Genomic DNA, 15,144 nt, shown 5'->3' on the forward strand with positions numbered 1-15,144 from the left:
CAGCATTTCCAGCATGGGAGGCAGGTGCGCTAGCAAGGATGCCTCTTGAGATCAGAGGAGTGAGGTTTACCTGGATAGCACTTATTAGCTGGCTTCTGTTACACTCATTCCCCTAAACTCCCATCCGGGTCACGGCACCAACGTACCCACCGCCGATTCTACTCCCCTCACTCGCTCCAAATGGGATTCGAACCACACAAGGGAGGTGGGCACACTACTAGTGAACTTTTAGAGATCAGGTGAGTGAGGTTTACCTGCACAACACTTACTAGCTGGCCTATGTTACACTGCTATGCTAACAGCTCTGACAAAATAGTTAATTTGAAAAGACACTGAACTATTATAACGGCTAGCTGTCAGTATTCAATAAAATATATTTGTAACCAAAATTTTGTCCGCCTTGCCTGCCACATTGGATTTATTTTGGAGTTTATTACAATGCATAGCAGTTTTGAGTAATTCATGAAGGATACATGCAACTTAGAATCTGGCAGAATAGAAGAACTTATTTCAAGGTGCATCTTTCAGTTTGGACCACAAAATTGTGACAATCTACGAAGGTTGAAGCAATTCACTCTTCAACAAAATGACAGTAAACTGTGGCCACAACCTTTGAGAACCATCTATTTTCTATTAAGATCTATAACATGCTGAAATGCATGTTTGTGGGTCAGGTTTTGGAGTTGAACCTTGCAAATAAGTCCCTGAAGCCAGTCCCACTTTAATAAATGAAGTAATACCCGTAATGGAGTTCGTACCAGGCGTATAGCCCCCCTTCGCCTTCCCATTTATCACTGCCTTCAATCACACTGTCAAATTCGGCCCACCTCTTAGAATTAAAACCAAATCACCACAGGCCTGGACTGATAAAACGCAGTGCCTGTGATGGGAAAAAAACAGGACGTAGCCCCTAAATGCTACAAGCTTCCGACTCTGAGGGTTTGGGAGCCTGGGAAGGCCCTCGGCTCCCGGGAAGAGAACCAGAGAATTGGGAGGTCACCACAGTAAATCCTGCCTAGAGGGATTTGGGGGGAGAAAGATGAAGGAGGGAGTGTTAAACAGTCCCTATTACAGGTACACGCATCCATCCATTGCAGCTCTGCCCCAAATGCAAACCATAAGGGAGGGGAAACACTCCCTGGGAACAGGGTGACATAAATTACCAGGATTTACAAGATTTTAAAAAATACTCTTAACAATACTCTTTCCATGGTATTCTCTCCTAATACCCCTCAAGGGTTTAAGAGCTTGACAAAGCAATAACTCACTACTTTTATCATTTAAAGGCTGAAGCACCTTAAAATGTAGTTCTACAGCAGTGTTCAAAGGCTATGGGTCCATGTCACTCTGTGTTAAGAACTGTTTAAAGATGCCTTGCCGAAACGACTAAAACAAACCACCGTGGAGCCTTTTAATGGTACTCAGAGCTGGAGTACAGTCTAGTCCATAACCGTCCGGCATCAGTCGACCAAACACCATGATTCAGAAGCTGGAGGATTGAAATTAATGCTCTTGCTCTGCTACTATGGAACAAATGGTGTAAAACATCTGGTTGTTTTCAGCGTAGGAGCAGCGTAGTGTCAGAACGGTGGGCAGGATGAAGGAAGGTCTTTTCTTGGCCAAATGTGTAGAGTATAGAATCAATCTCTCACATCAGTTCTCCACGAGACAAGGGAGTGGTAGAGATACTGCTGTATTCTAATCACTCATGAGACTGTTAAAAATGACCATGCCGCAGTCATACCGGATACCCGTTTACCTCATGAGCCCTTGGGACCTTCAGTGGGTATTCAGAACTTTAGACTGATTACTTGTCATACAAGAAGCTGACAACATGCTAGGTAATGTCAATTAAATGTGAAGAACTTTTTCCAAACAGGCTGTTCCATGTTGATAACATTGGCTAGGACTAGATTTTATTCAAAAGGAAACTGGTCATTAAATATCAGAATCTGCAGTCAATTACTGAAAACTACTGCAAAAAACACCGCCTGCACCTGTTGACAGGGTTGGGAATCGTTAGACATTTTCCAGTTCTGGTTCTGCCTAATGGTTCCGGTTCAATGAAAATCATTAAGCAACTATTAAAAAAAAGTGGTAAGGAAAAGTGCATAATACACTACTCAATGCTGTTTATTACTTAGTCAACTTAATTTAAAGGTTGGCAATGTCAAATTTCAACATATATTACAGTGTATAGATCTTCATAAATAGGGTTGGATATAGTAAGGCATTTTCCAGTTCTGATTCTATTGAATACTGATGAATTATTACGTTTTTTTTTTTTTTTTTTTTTACTATTTTACCTTTATTGAATGTAGTGTTGCTGGAAGGTAGTAAGTAATGTTGAATAATGCTAGTCCATCAATCAGCATATGCTTCAAAGTTGATGTTTTTTACACTATCAATAACATTTTGCTTTTGAAGCAGGAATAAGCTGGCTGGCCAAATAGTCCCTTGAGGGCTGAGACACTTGTTCATTTCCCTGAATTAATGAAATATAAACTGTTATACTTATAACCACGTATACACACACTCCATAAACACACGCCCCTATTTTACAAATAATACTGCAGTCCGGAGATGGTGTGATGTAATGAGTGGTTTCCACATTTTTCACCTATTCACTAAATAATCTATCCCTTATAGTTACATAGCAATAGCAGTCATGACAATATGGGACAAATATAATGAAGTTTAGTGGCGGCAGGTTCTGCACACTGCTGGTACATGCACAGTCAGACAACGATGTCCACAGTTATCAAAGGTGCAAGTGCATGTATATTCGAGGGAAACGATTTGTTCTGCAGTTAAAGTCACAACGTGGCACATCTGTGGAATGCAAGTCAATGGAAACAATGTGCCCAGTAATTAAAGAGGCAGGGTGGCGTTTCTGTAATTTGGTTTGTGACATCCTTTACGGGAAACGCCAAATCATTAGAATACTGGCGTAAGGCTGCTCAAAGTGCTTGGTCACGTGTAGCACCAGAGCTGAATTTCATGAAGTCTTGGTGTTGTTGACTGAAAAGACATTTCAGAGGTTTTGCAAATTATTACAGAGAAACTATATTTTAGAAATATCGATATTGTTGGAATCACTTTCAAAAACTTTTTTTTTTTTTTTTTAAGCTGATAAATTATAAAGACATCCATTCCATTCTGCTGGATTCAGGGCTTGAGTATTTAAAGTGGCGGTCAACATAATTGCAGCGCATTCTTATAATAAACAATGCTATCATGCCTTGGTGTGGACGCTAATAGTTATTATTATCTTTATATTGATAATTCTTGGTGTGAACAGTCCTTAAGACCAGAAATATGTATTAATATAGATGTATAAATATTTAGGTACGTACAGCTGATTTTTGGTTTCAAACTGAGCAAGATTTTCAAAACATTTTATTTGCATGCAAACATCTTAATCAGTCTTCTGTCAGCTTGTGTCAGCTAAAATGTCTGACAAAGACTTATCTACGAATTAACATCACTTTCATTAGTTGCCAACATTTTGATTTTAGGTTTAGTTTTGATAGATGTCTGCATTCAGTTGTACACGTAAACTCGTTTTGCAAAGCAGAATGAATTCGTGTAAATCGTTTGTGAAACCATTCTTTCCCGATGTGAGAGAGTATGAGTTTGTCTCTGTCTTTGGGGGTTGCGGTTTTGTAGACATTCCACCCACAAATCATGCAGCCATCTCATAATCCTTCAGCATGTGGTGCTTCATCTTCACACACCTAAACAATGAGCCCCCAACTTAAGTGTCCATGGAGGGGAGACGTACAGCTCTGAGAGAGCAGAGGTTACTTAATGCCCCAACCCAGGCAGCGAACTCACCCGCCTCTCTCTGGCCGAGAGGAATGACCCTGTCCCTAACCAGACCCAAACTTGGATTAGGACCTCAGCCAAGACGTCCTGTACGAGCATCTGCAGAGGTATCCATTCAGCCACTTTAACACAGATGACTATAAAGAAAGGACAAGACGAGGCCTAGTGTCTAGTGTAGATCTTAAGTAGAGAGCACTGGAGTTTTCAAACGGGATCAGGCTTTTACAAGCGGCCCATTACATAACTCCAGGCCTGTTGACTGAAAACAAAGTAAGCGTAAAGTTAACGCAGTGAAACGCAAACAAGCACACTCCAAGCTGCTCAAGGTGAAGAGGAAGGAGACCTTTGAGCCAGGGGTTTTTTGTTCTTTGATGAAGACTTGATAAGACAGCAGAGGAGAGACCAATGGTGACAGTAAAATTAATGGCTTGTAGGATGTGCGGAGCCATGACAAAAAAAAAAAAAAACAGACTTTATAAAAAAACAATCCTTATTAGGATTGTTAAAAGAACTGGCTGGTGCAAATAGTTGTTTCAATCCTGTATCGGACACGAGGACTCAATGCAAATCCAGTAATGTTTTTCTCCAACTGTATTAAGAATATATCCAGGAAACAAGATGACTTCTGGCGTACTGCATTGAGTATTTCTTTTAATAATGGAAATAAATTATGTTTATTGGAAGTTGGCCACTGAGAATTATTACAAACTTGACAATCATCAGGAGAGACGTTAATTAAATCTGTTCAGAATAAATACCAATCTCCCCGAAGGGGCAGAGTATAAACTTCTTAAATCAGGAGCTTTCAAACTTTTCGAAGACCCAAATATGATGATCCCCTTGCAGCTGTATATATTGGAAAATATTAACTGGAAATATTTACTTTCTATTAAGTTCCAAAGGGAAACAAAACTATGCATGTCAATATTATTCTAAAATAATAAAATACTTGTAATTAATTAAAACAATGTAATAGAGATCAGAATGAAGGTCAAATTAGGTATACTTTTATATACTGATTTGTTATTTAAATGACTTATTTTATCTAAAATTATGTATTTTTTATTTTCTTCGCACAATGGATGAGCAGTTCACTCTGTTATTTAATGTTGCTTCATAAATGCCTATATTGCATTGGACTGCAGAGCTAAATAAGTTTATAGTACATTTGATTCACATTTTGAGCAGCATGTTAAACGGGATACATACATGCAGTATTCTGCACTGCTTATCTGTGAGAATGACAGAGAAATAAATCTGCGTTAGTTTTGAGTCTTGTTTTTCGATATAAATGGGAGGAGATGACGCAAGTGTCCCAATACTGCCAAGACACCTCAGCAAAATTTCATTGGGCCCATGATGTGTCCCATGTAACAAAACAACTGCAAATCTATGACTTTGCCTTAAAGATGAACCAAACCAAGAGGATGAGACAATGTTTTGCGCCGCTGATAAGACAGAAGGGCTGCCTACATACAAGGATGCAAAGAGAGCACTCAGAAGAGGAAGTTATGGCTGAAAGGTCTTATCTGAGCAACGCCTACCGCCCCCCTCTTAACCGTCCATCCAGACAACCTGACGGCGACTGGTACACGGGCGTAAACATCAAATTAAAAGACTAAAAAAGACCTGTTTTCATCTCTCAAAGCAGAAAGAATGTTTCCTTGTCATAAAAAAGTGTATTGGCAAAGGATCAGTGACGTACTACTGTTTGCTAAATAAATCAAGTGTCATCTTCGATCCTTCGCAAGATAATCTTTTGTTCTCGAGAAGCCATTGGGCCCTGGATCATGCTCAAATACAGCATTATACGCAAAAGGAGCCCTGAACACTGACAGAATTATGGGCAAACAAACAAACTTAAACAGACAAAAGACAGGAAAAAGTGGACAAAATTCAATAGTATGTTCAACTTGAGGTCACCCTTCAGGGAGGGCGTAAATCTTCCTCACTACCATCAATCACAGCTGTCCGCCTGCAACGTTTACAATCCCCGTTACAAGAAAATCAAAGATGTTTGGTGGATTTCCATAACACTGGCCTGCGGTGGTCTGGTCCATCTAATCAGAGAGGGTTGGGTTATCACTGCAGTAATGGACTGTTGAAGGAAGCGCTTCAACGTCAGTTAAAGCAGGATTGGAGCCCCAGTGTGAGGGCAAAGGAGATGCCCTGCACTTGTAGGGAAGAATCAAACATGAGATAGACGTAAAAGAGAAAAAGAACAGGAGGCTAAAGATAAGACCGTGAGTGTGGTGGATCGGCTCAGTCTGGCACTTTTGGAAATGTAGGGTCTAAAGGCTAAAAGGGGCTAAAGGGTTGTTAGCCTTAACCTCACTCTTGATGCTAAAACACCAAGTGTGTATAGATAATAAAAACAGATTTTTGCCTGGGAGCACTTACAAGCTATGCATGAGGAAGTTTGACGACGACTATCGACTGGACAAAAAAAATATTATGACAATCCCTTACATGGCATAATCTGTTTGATGGAGTATAACTTCAACAGTGTACAGACACGTGAATTTCATTTTTGGATTAACAATAATAGAGAATCAACTAATGTGATCCAGATTTGAATGAGCATGTTAAGTAAATCCAAAAATAAATAAATAAAATGCAAAAAGTACTGTGAAATGAAATTTTTTTTAAATGTTTTTGAAAGGATCTTATGCTCACCAAGGATGCATTTATTTGACAAAATATACACTAATATTATGAAGTATTATTTAAAATAGCCTACTATGTTTTAAAATGTATTTTTTCCTGAAATGCCGATTTGCGGCTCAAGAAACATTTCTTGGAAATGATTAATGTTGATGTTATAAATTACTAGTGTTGGAACGATCCCTTTATTATCAATGTTTAAACAGTTGGGTGTTAAAAGCTAAACAGAGACTATTTTTTGATTCATGCTGACATTAAGTAACATTAAAAATGAATTTCTTTTTGGTGCTGGCCACCATTCAGAAGCCTTTGTGCCCCCTTGAATACAAACCCGTTTTCCATCAGCTATGACGGTGCATATCTCATCCTCTAAATGGCTCGGTGACTGAGGGTCTGAAAAATATACAAGTAAAAAAAAAAAAAAAAAGTCCACCAGTAGTTTTTTCTACCTTTATGAGCTGCGTTATTTCTCTGATTTACACATGTAAACACAGGCTGGCTGAATCAGAGCGCAGCGCTGCGAGACAGTCTTTGTCTTCTGCCAGTGCTTACATTAGTCTGAAAGAGTCAAATATTCTCTATTTCTCCTGTACGAGGGCCGTGCGGACATATACCAGGGCCCCTGACACTGCCAAGTATCCGAGTGGAGAGGGGCGGGGCCACAGTGCCAAGATCTAAGCTGATGTTTGTCATTTCATTCAGTTTAAATGTGTTGAAGTACTTTTACGTGATTGGTTGGTGTTGCTGCAGGCATACTGTATATTTAGTTGATGGGGGGAAAACACAGAACAGAACATGACTCAGTGTGGTTGATTTTGAAATGCAGCAGGCAACCAAGGCAGTATCTTTTTCTAAGCTAATGACACGAGTTCAACCTCATGAGCTCTTACCAATATTCCACCTGCAAACAGGCAACTAACAGCCATATAAAATGATGCCACAAGTCACAATTCATCACGTCAGCTTGTGGTGGCTGCACACACGTGGTAGGCGAATCAAATAAACTTCAAATTCATTTGACCTACCAGCAGGAATTTTAGCCAAAATGCATCTTAGCTGAATAGCTTCGGCTCATTTTTTCCAGCCCTCTCCAGAGCACCTGCCAGTGTTGCTGCTGTTTTTAATAATAAACCCTGACGTGCGGCCAAATGGCGGAATAAAACCGCAGCTTGCATCCTGGAGAGAAGTCACAAGTTTAAAGACTTTACAACCCGGCATTTTTTAAATTAACAAAGTGGGCTGGGAAGATATGAATATTCACGAGGCGTTATTCCCAACCCGCTCGTCGTTGAAGTTCCCCCATGTGAGCACAAAGCCCAATCATCTGTCACGTCCCCCTTGATTCAATCATCAACCCTCATTCAATTATCCAATATAATATGCAAATCAACCCAACAATGGCCAACAAATGCTAATTACCTACATCAAAATAATTACATTGCACGGCGGGAGTGCAGAAAGACTGAACCGCCATAAAAACAGAGGCCGTTTCTTTAATTAAGAGCAAAAACGTTTTAAATTAGAAGCCTATAAATTGCAAGGACTCTGACCCCTCCCTTCCCCGTCCCCCAAGGGGACATTAAGACGTCACAGACGAGGTTTCCGCGTGAAGCACACATAACTAAAACCCGACCGAGTGTGGTGTAAACACACCTGCCATGCTGTCGGTGGCTCCCAGGTAAACGGAGCATGCAGAGAGTATCAGGGACTCCCACTTCTTCATGCCAGGCTGATCTGTGATCTGGACTGCCAGGTTAGTTCAGCACCATTCCCCCCTCCACCAGGCCCAACAAAGAGCGGGCCAGCTGCCAGGAGGTGGATAACAATGTCTAGTCCTTCTACACAGTGCAGAGCCGACAGAGGTGGCAAAGCCACTGCATTATTCATCAGCCTCCTTTTGTTGCGATTGTGTCGGTTGTTTGTAAGGAGAAAAGTACACCTGCTCTTGATCTAATGATGACCAAACATTATACACACCTCAGTGACGGAGAGGAAAGGATCTTTTACGGTGCTAAAAATATGCTTTGAGATACTGTATGGAAGAATTTTTTGCAAACTACTGTTTATTCACAAATGTAAAAAATTTTTTTTTCATTTTTAAAGCACTTTATACAAGACTGATTGTGGCAAAGCAGCTTCACAGCGTCAAACAAGAAAATAGTTTATGTGACTATTGATTAATAGTCAGTAACGCAAGAATCCCATCAGTAACATTTCCTGGGATATATATAAATAAAAACACAAAACTAACTTTTATCTAAAATATAAAAAAATTATAATTCACAATAGTAATAAACTATTATTGTATCTCAATGACACTAAAATAACACTTATGATACAAATGTGCAATTAGTTATTTTTTTATTATTGACTGTTTTTTTGTTGGTTTTTTATTTTGCAGCACTGCAATCCCAAATTTTTATGTCACTATTCAATGTTACATAAACTATTATCCATTATAAAATGAATGTAACATTTAAACATATGGTATCATTCAATTCGCTGTGGTTAAATTTTTTTTATAAATCAATAAAAAAAAACAAAAAAAAAACAGAATATTACCCCTTGTTAGCGGTTTCAAGTAAACAACATCTGCTCATTTAGCTGTGAAAAATCTGTGATCAAATGGATTTACTACATGATCCGTCAAAAAATGTTTGTTTTGGATATATCATTGTTCAGAAGTTTGGGTCAGTAAGGTTTTTCAACATTTCCCAAAGCCTCTTTTGCTCACCAAGGTTGCATTTATTTGATTTCCATCTTAATATATTTCGAAAAACACAATCCATTTTTAGGATTTAAAGCTGAATTTTCAGCATCAACACTCCAGTCTTCAGTGTCACACGATTTGTCAGAAATCATTCTAATATACTGATTTGAGCAATGTTGAAAACAGATTTGCTGCTTTATATTTTTGTACACTGACACATTTCACAGGATTTTTTGATGAATCGAAAAATAATAGGATTTATTTAAAATATAAATCTATTGCAACAATTTAAATGTCTTTACTGTAATTTTTAATATACTTTAAATCAGCAAGAATGCATTAAAATTGTTTGGTGTGGTACATTTGGTGCAAATGCTTAATATGCTAAAAATGCATCAATATATAATCACGATACAATATGTATTCATGAAACAGACATGTTGGCACTCTTGCACACTAGAGAACAGAACAGTAATAATGAAGGTAATCCCACCTGGTTGTCTGGGTGGTTGACAGTGAAGTAGCCGATGCAGATGATGAGCTCGTGGAGCAGCTCCTCGGCGCTGTGTTGAGAGCAGTACCACAGCAGAGAACTCACAATGTGTCTGAAGGCCAGAGACAGACCCTCCGCTCCTAAAACACACTGGACACAACAGAAACCTACATCAGAGCCTGGCCAGTGGTTGAGTCAGTGAATAGCACTTGGAAAAGAAGTCATCCTGTGCATTAGAAATGCAAAACGGGGAGTGAAAAAAGTTGTGCAATACAGGGATTTTGACACTATTAAAGGAATAGATCACACAAATGTAAAACGTAATAATCATTTACTGATGCACATGTCGTTTGAAAAAACATATGACTTCAATCTTGTTCAGAACACAACAGAAGATTGGCTTTGGAGAACAGTTTTTGTCTATACACTGAAAGTCAGTGGGCAACCAAACAACACTGGAGGCTGTTAACTCTGCAAGAGAAGAAGCTGAAACTTGCTGCTTGAGAAAGTCGAACTGGTCCTGGAATCAGTAGTCCCAACTCCAGAGCCCCCCCCCCCCATTCCCTCAAACTAAAGAGATGCTATCTGCTGGTCTAAAGACAGTATTTATTAAACATGTCGACATGACTGAACGCCTCAGGGTCAGCACTGAATCTACTGAGATTTTCTGCTGGGTAGGAGAGTGTTATGGAGAGTCTAAACAGCCACAAACAACAACACCTGAAAATCTCAGCATATGTAATGGAAGCAAGTCACTGGATTTGTATCACCACAGATCGTCTGTTTGAACTGCCAGCCATGCATACAACTCTTGAGAATCGCTGTTGTTAGGATATAGAATGAAGAATAATTTACATGTGAATGCTTTTGAAGTATTATCTACTACTTTATTAAAACAAATATATGAGGGTCTGATCAAAACTCTGATCAACGTGAAATATTGCAAGAAAATTGCCAAATTGCAAGACTTCAGATTTTTTGCCACTACTGAATATTTGTTTAACATATTCCAGCATATACCAGCAACAGCAACATATACGAGCAAACAATGTAAACATTAAAATGTGAATGTAATTTTTAGTTTAACACATTAGGTTCAAAGTAGAATAAGGATGACATTTATATGCTGGACAGAGGCAGAAGAGTCTCACAAAAACAAAACAAGCAAAAACAAAACCAACACACACAAAAACAACAAAACATAAAACAAAACAAAACAAAAACAAATAAAAAGAATCCAAACAAAACAAAACAAAACACACACAAAAACAACAAAACAGAACAAAAACAAATAAAAAGAATCCAAACAAAACAAAACACACACAAAAACAACAAAACAGAACAAAAACAAATAAAAAGAATCCAAACAAAACAAAACACACACAAAAACAACAAAACAAAACAAAAACAAATAAAAAGAATCCGAACAAAACAAAACGCACACAAAAACAACAAAACAGAACAAAAAAACAGAACAAAAACAAATAAAAAGAATCCAAACAAAACACACACACACACACACACACAAAAAACAACATTTAAAAATAAAAAAACAAGAAACCACAACAAAAAACAAAACACCACGAAAACAAAACTGTAACCATGTTAAACATGGTTAAATCATATGCATTAAGCCTTACGACATTCACTTTTTACTCCAGTTTTCTCCAATTTTTAATTTTGGAGTTCTCTGAATGCACCATCTAAAGGTCAAAGACCAGTGTGCCACAAGGTGACCTTTATAAAAAGAAAATACTGAATGATAATCAATTATCAAAAAAGCTGAATATCTGGCACAGGAAATTGAAAAAGTCTGAGAGACCCAGACTATCTACAGCAACATACTGAAGTAATTCACAGGTTTTCCGCCCTCCTCGTTCACGCCTAGGTGTTTACATGATGATTTAGCCTAGCCATACCGTTCTTGTCTCTTTATCGTGCCGGCTAAAGTACGACCGGAGCCTGTGAACGTTACTCCACTCTCCGTCCACATTACTCACCCGGAGCTTTCAACATGACTGGCTCGGGGTCAAAGGTCAGGTGTGTTTACATCCACCGGGTTAACTTTGTTCTGTGAAGATACACTGATATCCTACCAGTGGCTCTGAGGGGTATTTGGAGGAAACCCTGGCTGGCCATTAGCTTTGAGGCTTATGTCTTTACGGTCCCTGTTTGTGTTTGCGCAGACGTACCAACACAATCATTATGAGAGCTTTTTATTGCTTTCGCCGTTCAGAACGTCTGGCTGAATAATGGGGACCACATATCTGCCGCTAGCTGAAGGCCAAACCAGGGGTCTGCTGCGTTCAGAAAAAAAAAACAAGCCGTGCTGCATTACTTGAGCAGACAGGGTGGATTCATAGAGTTTAATACTTTAACAGGATGGACAGCATACCGCAAAGGAGATACAAGCATCACATACAAGCATATTTCTGCAGGACATTGAATCAAAGAAGCAGGATCTCACAGGCCTCGGTACTTTTCAGAAGGTAAATGTGGTCTTATGGACTCTATAAAAAACTTGAGCCAGATACTTGTTTCTCAGTGTGCTCAAGCTAGGCCCTAAAAACAGAGAAATTTGGTGCACTAACTAATTAAAGGTATATTTGACCTGAAGATTGTAAATGTGATTAATTAAATTTTTCATACATACTATATCCATACAGGAGCCAGATCAGAAAAGAGTACCTGGAAGGCTGAGAGGTCCAGCAGGGCGAAGGTGTTGAGGAAGCGCAGCCCCTGGAGGGCCACCTGGATGACGGCGGGGCTGTAGGGCTCCTCGGGGCCCACGGGGCCGGTAGAGAGAGAGTCGGGGAGAGCACTGTGGAGCAGGATGCAGTACAGCATGTGAAGGACGCCCACCAGGTCAGTGCTCTGCAAGAGGGCCGTCAAACCAGTGGAGTCCTGAAGTTTGTTGTCAAAGATGCTCAGGGAACTGAGAATGAGAATTGCAATATGCAATATGGTTATTATGCAATTTTCATTTTTACAAGGTGTCTATAGATGAACAAGTTAAATTAAAACACATTTTACTTGTGTGAAATTTAAGACCAAACCTGTGATGGAAATACACAGTAACATGTATAATGTGAAAATAAAACAAAATATAATTTCTTATTACAATATACACTGAACTTATCATATCAGAAGACAATACCCCATACAAAATATCCCCTCTTAAAACAAATCATTTTGTTGGTGTAAACGATTTCTTAATAAGCAATATTTTCATCAGTGTTCTATCAGCTTTTATATACCTGTATAACCTATATACCCCAGGATGTTATAAACCTTTATAAAGGCCAATATTTTTTAATGTATGCATCTCCTTTCATGTCAAATTCTAACAACTCATCAAGATATTCAATATACACTATAGAGCTATTACCAATCAAATTAAAACTTAAAACCAAAATTAAAACCAATCAAAAAAAAAAAAGGTTTTAAATCAAATTTTGAATATACAAATGAGAAATTTTAGGGAAAAATGCATACTTGGCGGCAGTAAGTCACTTATTCAACCAACCAATTCCTTCATAACGCTTTATCATTCAGTAACAAAATCACAGATTGTTTCTTGGACAATGTTCTGTTCTGATCTTCATTGGTGAAATAGAACAAAACAGTCAAAAGTATCTTAACATACAGTACTTTACTTGTTTGTTGAACTAATATCAATGTAACATTTGCAACTCTGAAAATATTCAGCAAAATATCACCTTGCCATTGTATGTTACTTAACTATATCATATTATAAATAAATTAAACATTAAGATTTTTTTTTTTTTTATGTCCTGATTAGGAAGGGTCTGTTTCGTAACAAATACCTTCCAATTCTTATTATTAGACTTCACTGTGCTCCAAGGCATTTGTATCCATCTCCTGACTTGCCTGTCCAATACTCTACTCCTGAGATCTTTGTGTCAGTGTCTTTCCGCCCACAGTTGATTGGTGGTGAAACTGAAGCACTAGGAAGGACTGAAATGCTCCAGGAAAGCTCTTTTAATGCTGAGCTTATCAAAATCACAACAGCTGATCCCAACTGAATGTCAAATGACTCTGTGTGCCTTTGAGAAGGTCATTAGCTACAACTCATTAAAGGGGGGGGGGGTGAAATGCTATTTCATGCATACTGAGTTTTTGACACTGTTAAAGAGTTGGATTCCCATGGTAAACATGGACAAAGTTTCAAAAATTAAGTTGTACGTTTGAAGGAGTATTTCTGTTCCAAAAATACTCCTTCCGGTTTGTCACAAGTTTCGGAAAGTGGCTCTGTGTGACGTTAGATGGAGCGGAATTTCCTTATATGGGTCTTAAGGCACTTCTGCTGGAAGAGCGCGCGCTCCCGTATAGCAGAGCACTGAGAGCACAACAGACTTCACTGATCAGAGCGAGAGCGTCGCGAAATGTCACAAAAGGAGTGTGTTTTTGGTTGCCAGGGCAAGACAACCCTGCACAGATTACCAAAGAAAAAACAGCATTAAGGGACCAGTGGATGGAGTTTATTTTTACAGAGCATCAACGGATTTGTGCAAGTGTTTGTGTTTGTTCCCTGCATTTCGAAGATGCTTGTTTTACAAACAAGGCCCAGTTTGACGCCGGATTTGCGTATCGTTTATTTCTTAAGGATGATGCAATCCCAACGAAAAAGGGTCACGATCGTGTGTTGGAACCGCAGGCGGTGAGTAAAACTGCTTAAAATATCTCTGCCTCCTTGTTAGTGCGTCTGCCTCCCATGCCAGAGACCCGGGTTTGAGCCCCGCTCAGAGCGAGTCGTTGCTGCTGCTGCTCTCGTTCAGTTTCAGCCTCGGGATCTGATTCTGGATCATAAATATACGCTGAATCTGACTGTTAGCCATGGTTTGTTTTGGATGATGTTGTTTCCCTCACGGTCACAGCTGCCACACGCTCTCAACGCAAAAGCCTACTGGCGCTCGTGATTCTACATAATAAAACTAAAGACTTTTTGGAGTTATGAAGGATGCAGTACTACTCTATAGGTACTCAAGATTAACAGGATATTGAGTGAAAACGAGCATTTCACCCCCCCTTTAAGTTTAGAAACACTTTTTATAAGGGGGGGGGATACTTTTTCCAACTCTATGATTCAGTTTTTTAATTAATTTTTTTCTTTCATGTTAATCTTTCACATGTATGTTGTATGTTGCACTGAGTAAATACAGCTGAATAAAATAAAAACAGTGTCTGTCTTTATTTCAGGCTGCAAAGTAAAAATTTTAGGGGGGGGGTGATTCTTTTCTATACCCACTGTATTATTATTATTATTAATATTACCTATTTAACTCATGCAGCCAAATATACAACAACAACAGCAAAAACAAGTATTATTTTTTTACTACTACTACTACTACTACTACTACTATTATTATAAAACCAACTTTATTTTATCATTCTGGTATAATAAAAATAATAATTATTATTAAAATCT

The 15,144-nt window shown here is 38.7% G+C and overlaps 1 protein-coding gene across 5 annotated transcripts in view; it reads right to left on the reverse strand.

Moving 5' to 3' along the window:
* The window catches only part of LOC113067034 (S phase cyclin A-associated protein in the endoplasmic reticulum-like), a 109,349-nt gene that overhangs the window by 3,102 nt on the left and 91,103 nt on the right, over positions 1–15,144 (reverse strand). For all 5 annotated transcript variants that reach the window (XM_026239237.1, XM_026239236.1, XM_026239239.1 and 2 more), the window contains 2 exons: positions 12,384–12,630; positions 9,696–9,845 (listed from right to left, as the gene is read on the reverse strand). In XM_026239237.1, the coding sequence (XP_026095022.1) occupies positions 9,696–9,845; positions 12,384–12,630 (397 nt within the window). The remainder of the gene's footprint in view (positions 1–9,695; positions 9,846–12,383; positions 12,631–15,144) is intronic.

The sequence above is a fragment of the Carassius auratus genome, chromosome 50 (genome assembly GCF_003368295.1).
Source record: "Carassius auratus strain Wakin chromosome 50, ASM336829v1, whole genome shotgun sequence".
Classification (NCBI taxonomy): Eukaryota; Metazoa; Chordata; class Actinopteri; order Cypriniformes; family Cyprinidae; genus Carassius; species Carassius auratus.